A 13709-nucleotide genomic window follows, 5' to 3' on the forward strand; every position below is an offset into this window, starting at 1 on the left:
AAACTGGCAGGTCCCCATCATCAGAACCCCAGCTTTAAAAAAAATGTTTATAAACTACTGAGAGACAGCTCAGCAGAGTTCCAGGCCTCTGGGAATTAAAAATGGCTGCCGACGGTGTGGTTGCTATGAATTTAGGGCGGCATGGCACTACGAGTGGCGTTCCCCTCCCCCATGTGATGCTGCACCCATATTGTGCCATGCAACCCCACAGTGAGCTTCTCCTGACCTGGTGCACGCCCAGTTATAAAAATAGAACAGTGGTTCTGCTACGAGGGATCCCCCAGTTCAGATAAGAACAACTCTTTATACAGAGGGCTGCTGCATCATGTGACACCGCTTATTGTGTAACCGCTTCACATCGCCGTGACTGCTGTCTGACATATTGCTCACTGATTTAAAAAGCGTGGTGCTGCATAATGCAACAGTTACGTCATACGAGAGGGGGGACACTCCCTGAAGGGAGATTTTGGCTCAGGGAGTCTCTGTGATGTCTCAGAATTGCCTGTTGTCCGTTTCTCCTGCTGCTTATTCATCTCTAGTTATGGCATCAACTACAGGGGTGGGTTCGGAGATCTTGGGTAGTCGCCTCTTGTAATCTTGGGTGGGGTGTGCCCTCACAAATACACTATACCTCGTAGAGACTGTGGGTATCTCCCCCCCCCCCATTGACATTTAATATTGGCCATCACTGTGGGCGCAGCTTATGTAAAAATCCTATATATATTACTATACTGCTATAAGAGCCTAGTTTATCAAATATAAGCATACAAAATAGGTTATTACAGCTTTAGATTGGAAGCTCTTCGGGGCAGGACGCCTTTTCCCCAATGTTCCCTTTATGTATCTAACGCTTATTCCCATTATGTGTTATATTATTAGGCGACGTGTATTGCTGCTGTGAAGCGCTATTTACCTGGATGGCGCTATATAATATAGATATACTGCTCAACCCCCTTATAACGCTGTGCTTGGGGTCCAAAGAATCACATCGCATTATAAGCGGATCGCGTTAGAAATAATGTACAATTGTATGTATTTTACACTAAAGTATTTAAGATACCAATAATCGTGTTGTAAAGTATTCATAATTCCAAAAATTGGGAGCCACGCTTGCATCGCGTTATCAGCGGATTCGCGTTGTACCGGATCGCGTTATAACGGGGTTGAGCTGTACATACTGAACTCACAAAGGTATATTTCTATCTTTACCGTTGGATGTTTTGGTCCCGGATACTAGTACTTTTATACTGCTGGAGCACTTCTATACAAATAACATTCTTAGATGTCCTTGTAGCTTTAAGGGTGGGAAGCAGAGTAATATATAGATAGTTTTTAAGTGTGGCATTGAATGAAGGATTTGTACAAGTTCACATTCACTTGACTACTATATGCCTTTTTTTATTATTATTATTATTTGGACTGAAGTTTCTCTGTGAGAAAATAGCAGGAAACCAGTGGTTCTCAACTCTTGTCCTCAAGCCACCCCCACCCCCCATCCCAACCAGTCAGGTTATTAAGATATCCCTGCTTCAGCACAGGTGGCTCAATCAGAGACTCAGTCCTTGACAGCCTCTGATTGAGCCACCTGTGCTGGAGCAGGGATATCGTGAAAACCTGACCTGTTGCAGGCTTGAGGACTGGAGTTGAGCATGTCTGCACGAAACTTTAGATATATAATCTGCAGGAAAAGACATGATTGGTTTTTAATAAGATTATGACTGTTACTGTGGATTAAACATTGCACAAAAACTCTACATTTTCTAGAGTACTCCGGTACAAACGCCTTCAGTACTCAAATTACTGATTAGGAAAAGGAGCAAATAAATGGTATTCTTGGGACATTCTAGCAACAATATGCCTTCAATGCCTGTGTTAACTGGTACAAAGTTCTAGCAGACAAATAGGTGCTAGAGATGTGCACATTTGCAATAGAATAGTTTCTGTTGATTAAAAATGTCCCCGTCGGTTTATATATTTCTAGGATGGAAATATTGTAATTGTTTGTACAAAAGGTATTTCCCCATCATTTAACGAGATTCTGAGTTTTCCTGACCAGGAAAATACCACTTTTTTTTTTTACAGCACTTCGACCACTTTATTACTTACCAGTAAAGTCCACTTTCCCTAATAAATCCTGTATCTGAGGAGCTATCCCGAGCTTGAACAGATATAAACTGCAATGGAAAAAAAAATAAGTTAGAAAAAGCAGTTGAATTTTGTATTCATTTTAAGCAGCATTTCTGACCCCAAATTGTCCTCTCTCACGCGTGAGGAGCTTGAGAAAGGACCTTCTCGAGTCTAAAACTTCGCCCATTTTTTATGGTTTGCCATGTGGTTTAATTAAAGTCGTATTTGCATTTCATTGATGTGTGCTGCGGATACTTTGTACTATATATTTCCAGGACTGGTTGGTGATCCTTGTCCTTCTGCCTACATCCCATTCCAAGTTCAGTATTTTTTCCATTTCATACAGTTGCATGCACCAGGCATCTGTTATTTTCTATATATGTATGTATATACATACATACATACATACATATATATATGCATATGAGGAAGCAGGCATTCTGTCCTCACTACGAAAGCCTCGACATTGAATACATTACATCACTATGAATCCCGGAGTGCCTGCTTCTTGGGATTACATGTAGGCCTGTCTAATGCTTTTAAGGCATATAATAGTACATCCAACCTTTATAGTTTGTCTGTACCAAAAGCACAGGAGTACCCTGCGTCCCATATAGCTTATGTGTGTATATATAATAATAATAAAACTATTATATAGCGTTTTTATCCTTATGTGACTCAAAGCGTGTCACAAGGAAAAAAGAAGAAAACGTTTAAGGTTATAAGAGAGACCAAACACAAATAAAGATACAATACAGGATGGGACTGTAGCGTAGTCAGGAAGAGAGAAAGGGGTGCGGGGCACTACCCATGACAAAAAAGGTAGATCGAGAGGTGACTGCAATAAAAAACTAATTTATTAAGTACTTGGAGAAAAAGGTAAGTAAACACCTACGCATTTCGCGCATCCACCCTTTATCAAGCGCGGATGTGCAAAACGCGTAGGTGTTTTTCCTTACCGTAGCTCTTTCAGATGGCTGGGACCCTGGGCATGTACTGCTTTGAATGTCAACAAGACAATCTTGAAATAAATTCACTACTTTCCAGACACCAGTGCAAAGAACAGAGAACAGGTGTTATGTAGCAAGATTAAATACAGTGAAAGAATAAACTCACACAGTGCAGGTCCAAAAAATGGCGGTCCTTGAATGGGGCAGCCATCAAATACAGAATAGTCCAGCAAGGTCACATACCAGCAATACTTTTAACTGTAAGCCTATGGAACTTTCTTATTCAGCACCATTCTGAACTGTAAGCACATGGAACTTTCTTATTCAGCACCATCCTTAACTGTAAGCACATGGAACTTTCTTATTCAGCACCATCCTTAACTGTAAGCATATGGAACTTTCTTATGCTGAGTCCCCTGTGCCGCTGAGCGGTGACGTCACCAACTCTCTAAGCATGAGCACCGGATGTCCGCGCAATTTCGCAAGAGCGCACGGGGGGGCGGTGCAGGCAAGCTGAGCGCGGTTTAAAACAGTTTTTTGCTTGTTTAAGCAAGCGCTAAGCATGAGTGAGTGTCCGTGTCCACGTACGAGCATGCGTGCTCCACGTGAGCGTGGACATCAAAATTTAAATAGCCAGTAGCAACCTTGCCAAGCACCGCGCGTCAGCGGCACAGAGGACTCAGCCTTATTCAGCACCATTCTGAACTGTGAGCCTTTGGAACTTTCTTATTCAGCACCATTCTGAACTGTAAGCCTATGGAACTTTCTTATTCAGCACCATTCTGAACTGTGAGCCTATGGAACTTTCTTATTCAGCACCATTCTGAACTGTGAGCCTATGGAACTTTCTTATTCAGCACCATTCTGAACTGTGAGCCTATGGAACTTTCTTATTCAGCACCATTCTGAACTGTGAGCCTATGGAACTTTCTTATTCAGCACGATTCTGAACTGTAAGCCTATGGAACTTTCTTATTCAGCACCATTCTGAACTGTAAGCCTTTGGAACTTTCTTATTCAGCACCATTCTGAACTGTAAGCCTATGGAACTTTCTTATTCAGCACCATTCTGAACTGTAAGCCTATGGAACTTTCTTATTCAGCACCATTCTGAACTGTGAGCCTATGGAACTTTCTTATTCAGCACCATTCTGAACTGTGAGCCTATGGAACTTTCTTATTCAGCACCATTCTGAACTGTGAGCCTATGGAACTTTCTTATTCAGCACCATTCTGAACTGTGAGCCTATGGAACTTTCTTATTCAGCACCATTCTGAACTGTGAGCCTATGGAACTTTCTTATTCAGCACGATTCTGAACTGTAAGCATATGGAACTTTTTGAACTTGTGTTTTTTTAGCAGTTTATTTTTACTCCACAGGCTGTAGAGATGATGTCATGTCTGACATCGTGGCTCATTTGCATTTATTTTTTTTACACTGGAGGGAAAGGTTTATGGTTGTTTTCTCATTTGGTGGGGGTTTAGGATATATAAGGTTTCACTGTATAGTCTTTTAGTTGCTTTTTTTTTGTATATTCATGGCGTGCCTATCCCTTTGAGAGATATACACACACACCTACATATACACATTATTTTCCTTAAAAACAAAAGCTAATTTTTTAGCTGGACATTTTTGAACAATTAATACAATTAAAAATGTGGGGCAGGATTTTAAAAATCATAAATAAAAACAAAACAAAAAAACAGCGAATGGAGTGTGTGCGGCAAAATTAGACTATTTCACCCACATTTTTACCCTGAAAGATCCTTCAAAATATCCACAAATTTGTGCATTTTACAAAAAAAAAAGTCTAATCCCCCAAACTTTTATAAAAATTGTAAAGGAGGGAGAGATGGAGATATATGAAAAGAGTTAGAGACATAATGAGGCTGGTAGAAAGAAGCACGTATTTTTAAAAGAAGTTTGGTCAAAGCAAAGTTATTTATTTTATTTATAAAAATGTTTTACCAGGAAGTAATACATTGAGAGTTACCTCTCGTTTTCAAGTATGTCCTGGGCACAGAGTTATAAAAATACATGGTTACAATAAAAGAACAGGGTTATACAGTCACTTCACAGACATTTCATGGACAGATAAAGTAGGAAAATTGAGTACAGGGTGATAAAGGGCTGGTGAGTTTCTGATAGAAATAGAGCAGCTTTAACATCAGCGAACGGCAGCAAACGGCTCACGCCGTTTGGCTGCCCTTCGGCTGCACCAAAGGCTGTGCAAATAAAAACAGTAGTGGCGGCATGGCAGCAACAGTCTAGTGCTGTCTGGGATAGATAATGTCCTCCTTTCCAGCGTAGTTCAAAATCCAGGAATCAGGGCCCCTAGGTGTTGTGTTGTTCATTTATTTCACTCCTTTACAACTCCCTGTTCAACTCCACACTGCATTCTACTTTAAAAAATGCTAGACATAGAAATTCCTGAGATCCTTATCTCCGTATGGGGTGCCGGTATATCTCTGCCGTTTAAATGTCCCGGTCACGCGAGCCAATAGGAAGCTGCAAGAGATGATGTCACAGCTTCCTGTTCCTAATATTAAACCACCATATTGTGAACCCAGCCAGGGCTCCTAACAGATACCGGTACCCCATACGGAGGCAAGTAGCTCAGGAGGCAGGGGTTCCCGGGAGCTGAAATCAACGTGGTTTAGTTCCGGAGACCCCCTGCTTCAATCCCATATACAAAAATAAATTAAAAAAAGAGCTGTGAGGACTGCAGCTTTAAAATGTGTCATTTGTTTTATAAATCATTCTCCCTCCCCCATTTCTACTTTTGAAAATCTGGTCACCTTAAAAAAAGAAGGAAAAAAAACATTGCTAGACATAGAAATGCAACTTAGGACACAACAGTATTCAGAAATAAGTATTTAAAAATATATATGTCAGCCACCTTTAAAACGGATTATAAATCGGACCACAAAATGAAACTAACAACTCACCGGGATTTATTTATCAAGGCAAAACTGGAGCAATTCTGGGGCACAACAATCGTAGTGTAGGTTTTAATGGGACTTTTTTCTTTGATATATATGTTGCAGATATTTTGCCCCAGAATTGCACCACATTTACCTTAATACATTGAACTCGAACGCTTAAAATATTTTGTTCAACCATAATTTGCACTCAGAATTAAATATGAAATATATACAGTATGTGTATTACACTGTGGCAAATTTCAGCTGCTACAAAATATATGTTTTTATTTTTTGTGATATATTTCCACTGCGAGAGCCAGATACAGAGGATAGGACAGTTGTATCATCTCCTGAGAGAGGAATACACATGACTGATAAAGATGATAAAACATATTATGGGTCTTCTCTTTGCAGTCACAGAAAAACTGCCAATGATCTAAAAAGCCGTTTCCCAGCGATCTTGCAATATCACAACTTAATCAATAAGGCCATATGAAAACAGGGAGACAGCTGATTGGCATTTATATGATTCTTGGAAGACATTTGTTTTTCTCTTGGAATTGAGCTGGTAAATGTTGCAGTAGACAAAAGATGTTTGGTGGCTTTTTGCAACCTCAACTATGCGCTTGTTACATCTCTGAAATAATATTGTTCGTCGCTTATGTTTCAGGAAGAGTACAAGCATACCCCGCACTAACGTACTGTATGCAATGGGTCCAGAGCATGTAAAAGCGAAAATGTAGTTAAAGTGAAGCACTACCCTTTTTCCACTTGTCCATGCATGTACTGTACTGCAATCGTCATATACTGTATGTGCATAACTGATGTAAATAACGCATGTGTAACAGGCTCTATAGTCTCGCCGCTTCGGTACAGGTAGGGAGCCGGTATTGCTGTTCAGGACGTGCTGACAGGCGCATGCGCGAGCTGCCGTTTGCCTATTGGGCAATATGTCCTTACTCGCGAGTGTACTTAAAGTGAGTGTTCTTAAACTGGGGTATGCCTGTATATAAAAATACTATCTGTGGGTACATCTGCATGTCTCAGACAGGTCTGCAATCCTGTATTTTGCCATTATCGCTTAGCAAACAAATGCTTCCACTGCAGACCAGGATTCTGGGTAATGACATGCAAATGAGCTCTCGCAAGCGTGTCACGCTTTACTTCTCATCCATTTTAACATGGACCCCTATAAACTTATGCCCACCGTATTACACAGCTTTTCAGCACATAAAGACAAAGCAGAGGCACCATACTCTTAGTTACCTGATTGCCTTAACCTGATTAGCTTAATTATGGCTCCCATTCGTACATAAACTTCATGACCCATATTTGCAACAAATTTGGCCTTCCAACCATTTTGTAATTGGGGGGATATTCACCAAGTCCAGGTCCTGCTCTGCCCCCCCCCCCATAGAAAAGCTAATGTAACAGAAACTAAACAATGCCATGTTTCACTGCTGCCCAAGACCGCGATCATAGTAGGCGCGACGGCACGTGCAATTTCTCACGCTGCGCGAACAAGCTGCAGCAGCCGTATCAGGCCGGCTGTAGTGCATGCAAGAGTGATGCAGAGCGACCGCGCAGCAGATTTTTCAAATGCCAAATTATTTTGTTTTTTTTGCGTCACGTGAGCGGTTCAGCCAATGAGTGCGAAGCAGCCTGTTGACACGTCCGCCACGCCTCCCCAATGGCCTCATCGCAGTGCATCCATCGCTCGGGCAACCGGCGCACACGACGCCTTGCGCTCCGTCACGCACAGCTACTATAATCGTAAAAGAAGCCAATGATGGAAGCTCAAACAAAGCTCATTGCATGATTTATTAACCGTATATAAAACCAGAGTAGGAATATGCACATGTAATTATAGGAATCCAGTAGTTATATGAAACCCATCTACCAATGTATAAATACTAGAAACACAGGCTTGATATTTGGCAGTCTATCCAATTCTTCAATACACTGTTCTACCTTTACGCTTCTTTCATTTCCTTATTCCACGGGCTAGAAAATAGATAATGTTGTTGCTTGGAAAGATTAGCCCCCATGTATTTCTCATATTAGATTAATTAAATATCCTCTCGTGTTCCCATCACATGAATCATAGAAATGACAAATGCTTGAATTTACCGAGTACCGATTCTCCACAAGAGGATGCTGCAATCAAATCAGACCATCTGAGAATAATCTGGTTTTACCTTGTTTTTTATTTAGCATTAGCAATTCTCTTTTGTCACAGTTGGTAGTTGTTGGGAACATTTCAATGAACTTGGACAAGGATTAATTTATACATATGCTTTGATTTCAAGTATTGCACAAAGAAGGGACCTTTGGCACAGAGAAAAACTCTGCTAAGGGAATTTAGATTTCAACAGATTGCTTAAAAGGAACAAAGGTTTGTTGGCAGCCTTTTACAATGCTCTATTTGCAAACGGCTTATCCCCTTTGATGAAAAAAAAAGGAGGTTTCTAATTAAAAATGCACCATTTTTGTTTAATTTCACGTTGTCCAATAGCTACATTTTTTTATTTGAAAATTAGGATGCAACTCGTATCCAAATATAGGTTTACTCAGATTTCTTTTAAAGTAAAGATCGACTGGGTGGCCAAGTGGTTTAGATCTTCTGTCAAATTCTGTTTTTATGGAAGATGTTTGGGGGATTATTTGGGAACAAAAGTGATTAGGGGAGTGTCAATAGGAGTTAGGGAGGACTTACTGTACATGATGCACAGATTAAAACGAGAGGCATCAAATCGTGCGCTTTCAATCTGGGTAAATTAAATTTGCCAAATTTCTGGTGGCGTAACTTTCATCCCTTTAACGGTAACCCTCCTTATCAGGCTCCAAAGGAGTTTGCATCGAATGGACTATATACTGTACACTGCAGTTGCTCAGAACCTCATGCCTGTTCCTGGTGTTGGGTAGTTGCAGGCTGTGCGTGGATGCTTGAATATAACAAGGTTGGGAGTCAGGAACTTTTATAAAAATCTGTTAATAATGCTTCACAGGCATTGACATACTTCAGACCTACAGTAGGGTTGCCAGGTGTCCTGCATTGAACCGGACTGTCCTGTGTTTGGACACTGTCCAGTAAAAAATTAGAGGTAATACTGGACATGTATGTGTATACCGGTATTACCTCTCTGGACATAGTGACTTGACCGGCTTGGGGACGGTGGGGGGAGGAGGGGGGCGTGGGATTTCCCTGAGAAGGGAGGCAGCAGGGCTGTTGTTAGGGGGCTGTGCAGCTTCCTCCATTCTGATTGCCTGCATTACCCAGCAGCAGCCAATCAGGAGAAGGTGTCAGGAACCTGGGGGTGGGGCCAACGAGAGGAGGAAACAGCATAGAGCAGGGAGAGGTGTGTGTCTCGCGTGTTACACCTTTCACTATTGTGTCCAGTATATTTGGAGAAGCCACCTGGCAACCCTGTATCAAACTTGACTGATAATTGGTAGCAAATAATATGCAAGACTTCACCCCCTTTGTAGCTCTCACTCCTACGCTGGGGGGTTACTAGGCTTGTTACCCGCAGTAAGTTATATTGGCAGTTTCTTGCACAGAGTTAGTGATGTCCCATGTTAAATGGACTTCTCTGGAATACATTTCGGGCTGCTGAATTAGGACCCTGCTCCTGTGTCCGCATACTTCTTCCATACCTATCTGATCAGGATTGCACTAGGGACCTTCTGGTTGCGCCGATTCAAACACACTCCGGAGTTACTAACAGTGAGGACTCCTTACTAAAAGCAAGCTTCCTCCCGTTCAGAAGTGAGAACAAGCTCAGATCTGCACTACTGGCACTTACTTAAGGGGGCACATTCCTTAAATGACAACAACAAAAGGGTGACAGTACACATCTTAATACATTAATCTATACCAGAGGTGCGCAAACTTTTTACGTCGCACACCCACCCCCCTACCTGCTCTCCGGCATCTTAACTCTGCGACGTCGCAGGGTCATGTGACGTTGGTATGGCAACGCATCGTCATTTAACATGGCGTTGTTGCCATCAGAAGATACAGGAGAAGAAGCCAGAGAGGAGGTAAGAGGCAGTTACTGAGGCCCCGCGTGAGTCTCAGTGCGCCGCCCCCCTTAGAAAATGTTGTGCCCCCTAGTTTGTGCACCCCTGATCTATACACACAAACCTATTTACAGGCTCACAATGAATACTGAAGAGCCTGTTTCTAGAACATTGAGTGAAGCTATATACCCTACTATCTCCCTATAGTGACATCACTGGTCACGAGACATACAAGGGAGTGTTAAACCTCTGCTTAGTCATGCTACATCACATGATGGGGAGGGGAGGAACTCTTACCCAAAAGGGGGGCTACGTAACAATCTGCAGCAGAAGTAGTCGCTTAGGTTGGGTCCATGGTGAGCGCACGCTCGTGACTGCCGTCACACGCGTTTTAGCTGCAGCGATTTGTGGCCTGGGTAGATGCAACGGGGAGGCGTGTTGGGTGGTGTGGAAGGGGCCCCAACCACTCACGTGACCCAACCGTCGTGTGAGAAATCAGTTCATTTTGTCTCATATTTCGTGCGCTTTTGAGCTCCTATGGGCGCGCGCCATAGCGCGCTCTTATACAGCCTCATATAGGCACATATAATTGATCGCGCGGTCTCGCCGTCCATGGACGGACCTTACATTTGGAACAGCTGTGCTCCAAAAACGGTATAATGTATCGAAATACACCTCCAAAAATAAACGTCTTTATAAGGAGATGTCAATCTCATATTCAAGTACGTCTCAAAGCTTCACAGGGATGTTCTTGTTCAATATGCTTTACAGATGCTTCCTTGTGCTTGGAAAGATTGTGGTCCTATTATTGTCTGCAGCCATATTACATAAATGAACAATGTTGGTTTAGACTTTTCAATTACAGGTTGCTCACTACAATGATTAGAAGGCCCATATTAAAAATGCTGGGAAGAGGTTTGATCCGCTCATGAGAACAGCTCAGATCCATTCACATTAATATAGTTTCTATTCACTCCAGCACAGAGAAGACTTCTTCACAGCATATTGGGGGCCTTACAATTTTACCATCAAGTTCTAAGCAGTGATAATGTGCTATTTACTGATCCATAATGAATTGTTCTTGCCAATTACTGCAGAGGCATACAAGTCCTCAAATCCTAGTTTTTATTTACAGTTATCCATATGTTACACTGTTGCCGAAAACATATTTCACAATAAAACAGTTTTCTTCTATAAAAACGGAGACATTCCTTAAGAGCATTACTACATTGAAAATTTGTAGGCAAAATAAGTACCTTCCACGAAGAACATACAATATATAGTTGTGTGCCAAAAACCTAGAGAAAGTTTCTTACTCGAGGTCAGAAGAAGAGCTCACACTGGGATTCAAACTTGGTTCACCCGTTTCCCCCATGATATCACTATAGACAGGGCCGGCGTGATGGCGGTGCCGTCGGTGCCGCTGCACCTAGCCCTGATTGCAGGGGGGGGAGCACCGGGCCTCTGAAACTCTTAAATTCTCCGGCAGAATCTCCCCCTGCATGGTGATGTCCAATCTCGTCGCATTGCCATGTCACATTGTCATGGCAGCGTGACGCCATTTGACGTCGCGGAGCCATGATGACGGAACTATGCAGAAGGGCATGCTGGGAGGAGGAGATGCCGCCACATGATGCAGACGGATATGGTAAGAGCAGAGGCCCTGCACGTTCCTGAACCGAGCACTGCAAACATCCCAGCTAACCCCGACTACTGTATAGTGTTACTCCTGTAGCCCTGTGCATATCAGACTTTTCCAGATACTTCAAGACACAATAAGGCAGAAATGCAGAAGTACAGAAGTACATGGACAGTACATATAAAGAAGACACTTGATGGAAGTGTTTTAAGCCTATGCACAACTATCATGCAGATCCATTAAGAAGCCGTCTGTGCCGATCACCGTTTCCCTTGCATTTTATTTTGTAATGAACTTTTCCAATGTCTTTTCATTTTTTAAATCTGATACTCCATTCAGGAGATCTAATCGTTTTAAATATTACATGCCTGGGAGGTTAGAATGGAGCACATTTGATGCCGTCTAAAGGTTACCATGGTAACCGTATAAAAGGGCGATTATGACAATCCTACATTTTTAACACAATTTGTTTTATTTCAGTACATGCTTAGGGGGTAAGATCCTTACATTACATGAGCTTAAGATCCTTACATTACATGAGCTAAACTCATACAGACTTCTGGGGGGTAGAACTGCTAGAAATAATATCAACCTGCATCTCAATTGCAAGCCCTGTAACAAAAAAGCAAAGCAACACAGCGTGACAGGTTCCGATAACATTTATATGTTGCACCCCTCCCAGGCATGTCCTGATTTTTTTTTTTTTAAAGAATTTTCTATTGCTAAAGGATTTTTATAATCTTTTGCTGCTTTAGACTGCACTGGGCTCTATGGAGAGCTTCATTTTAACCTCCCGGACACGTAATATTTAAAAAACGGCAAGACGAGATCCCTTAGAGGTAAATCGCATTACCGTAAATGGAGTCCATCAGTTCCTCAGCCTGGATAAAACCTCTTCATAACATATTGAATAGGGGCCGGACAGTGACCAACATTCAAAAACCCCGAAATGGCGATCATTGTGGATGCTGCTTTGATGTCATCTTAGACTCTCCTTTTATTGGTTTCTATTTTGCTCGAATTTTTTTTTCAATTTTGCGTAATCTTAATTTTAAAGCAGTAATCCCGGCTTCATGTGTTTTTTTTGTTTTTTTACCTATTTTGTTTTAGACTATTCGCAAAACACGCTTTTTTTTTTTCTTCTCAGATACCACTGGATGATGGTCCCTGGACAGTCACTACAGGCCAAGGGCACCCACAGCCGTCCTAGATCTTCCCTGCCTCCCTAGCAGAGGTATGGTCTACACTTACTCTATCCCAGAGGGAAGAGGACTGGAGAAGGCCCAATCTCAGCCTTTCCACTGTGTGACCTGCCTTCCTCAGTGGGGGAAGGTACAACTGACAAATTTGGGGCAGTACTGCCCTTAAGTACAGCCAGGAGGAGGGCACCAGATCTGGCTCATGATTGGTCATGCCCAGGCCTGATGTCACCGCCACCCGCTGTCACTCAAGTGCAGCTCCTCAGAGGGGGAAACCCCATATCAACTACTGGCAACCAGATTGTACCAGGGTTTACTGCCAGCCCAAGCGCAGAATAGTAGCCATCAGGTGACCTGGCTACATAAAATATATTATAAAAGGTATTTATAATATGTAAAAAGAACTATACATTTTTTTTTTAAATAAATAATAATAATAAAAAATCTAAAAAATAAAAGTACTATTTGAGATGCAAATGAAGCCAAAAGTAGCCTGGCAGGGAAGACAAAATTCTTGGCTTCCCTACCAGCGTATGTGTCACAGCGCTTTGCGCGCCCACACACACACACACATGGCCATTGGGGCCTGCCCGATAGAGGGCTGTGGTGTGTGGCGCACATGCCACAGCAGCCACTGGGGACCTGGCCTTACTCTGTACCCAGGGCATACAAATAAATAATATCCGAGGATCCCCCCATGATTAGCACGGTGTTGAATTATGTAAAAGAAAAAAATATATATTATGGTAAGGTACAAGGTAAAATATTACAGGTTTGCTGGGATAAGAAACTCGTGTGTACACTATTCAAACGTTTGCTCTTTCATGAGTGTGGTTATTGAACCA

The 13709-nt window shown here is 42.1% G+C and overlaps 1 protein-coding gene across 5 annotated transcripts in view; it reads right to left on the reverse strand.

Annotated features, from left to right (window-relative positions):
* The window catches only part of IQGAP2 (IQ motif containing GTPase activating protein 2), a 501518-nt gene that overhangs the window by 317490 nt on the left and 170319 nt on the right, over positions 1–13709 (reverse strand). For all 5 annotated transcript variants that reach the window (XM_075591289.1, XM_075591271.1, XM_075591261.1 and 2 more), the window contains exon 6: positions 2107–2174. In XM_075591289.1, coding sequence (XP_075447404.1) covers positions 2107–2174 — 68 coding nt within the window. The remainder of the gene's footprint in view (positions 1–2106; positions 2175–13709) is intronic.

Source organism: Ascaphus truei, chromosome 1 (genome assembly GCF_040206685.1).
Source record: "Ascaphus truei isolate aAscTru1 chromosome 1, aAscTru1.hap1, whole genome shotgun sequence".
NCBI classification, from domain to species: Eukaryota; Metazoa; Chordata; class Amphibia; order Anura; family Ascaphidae; genus Ascaphus; species Ascaphus truei.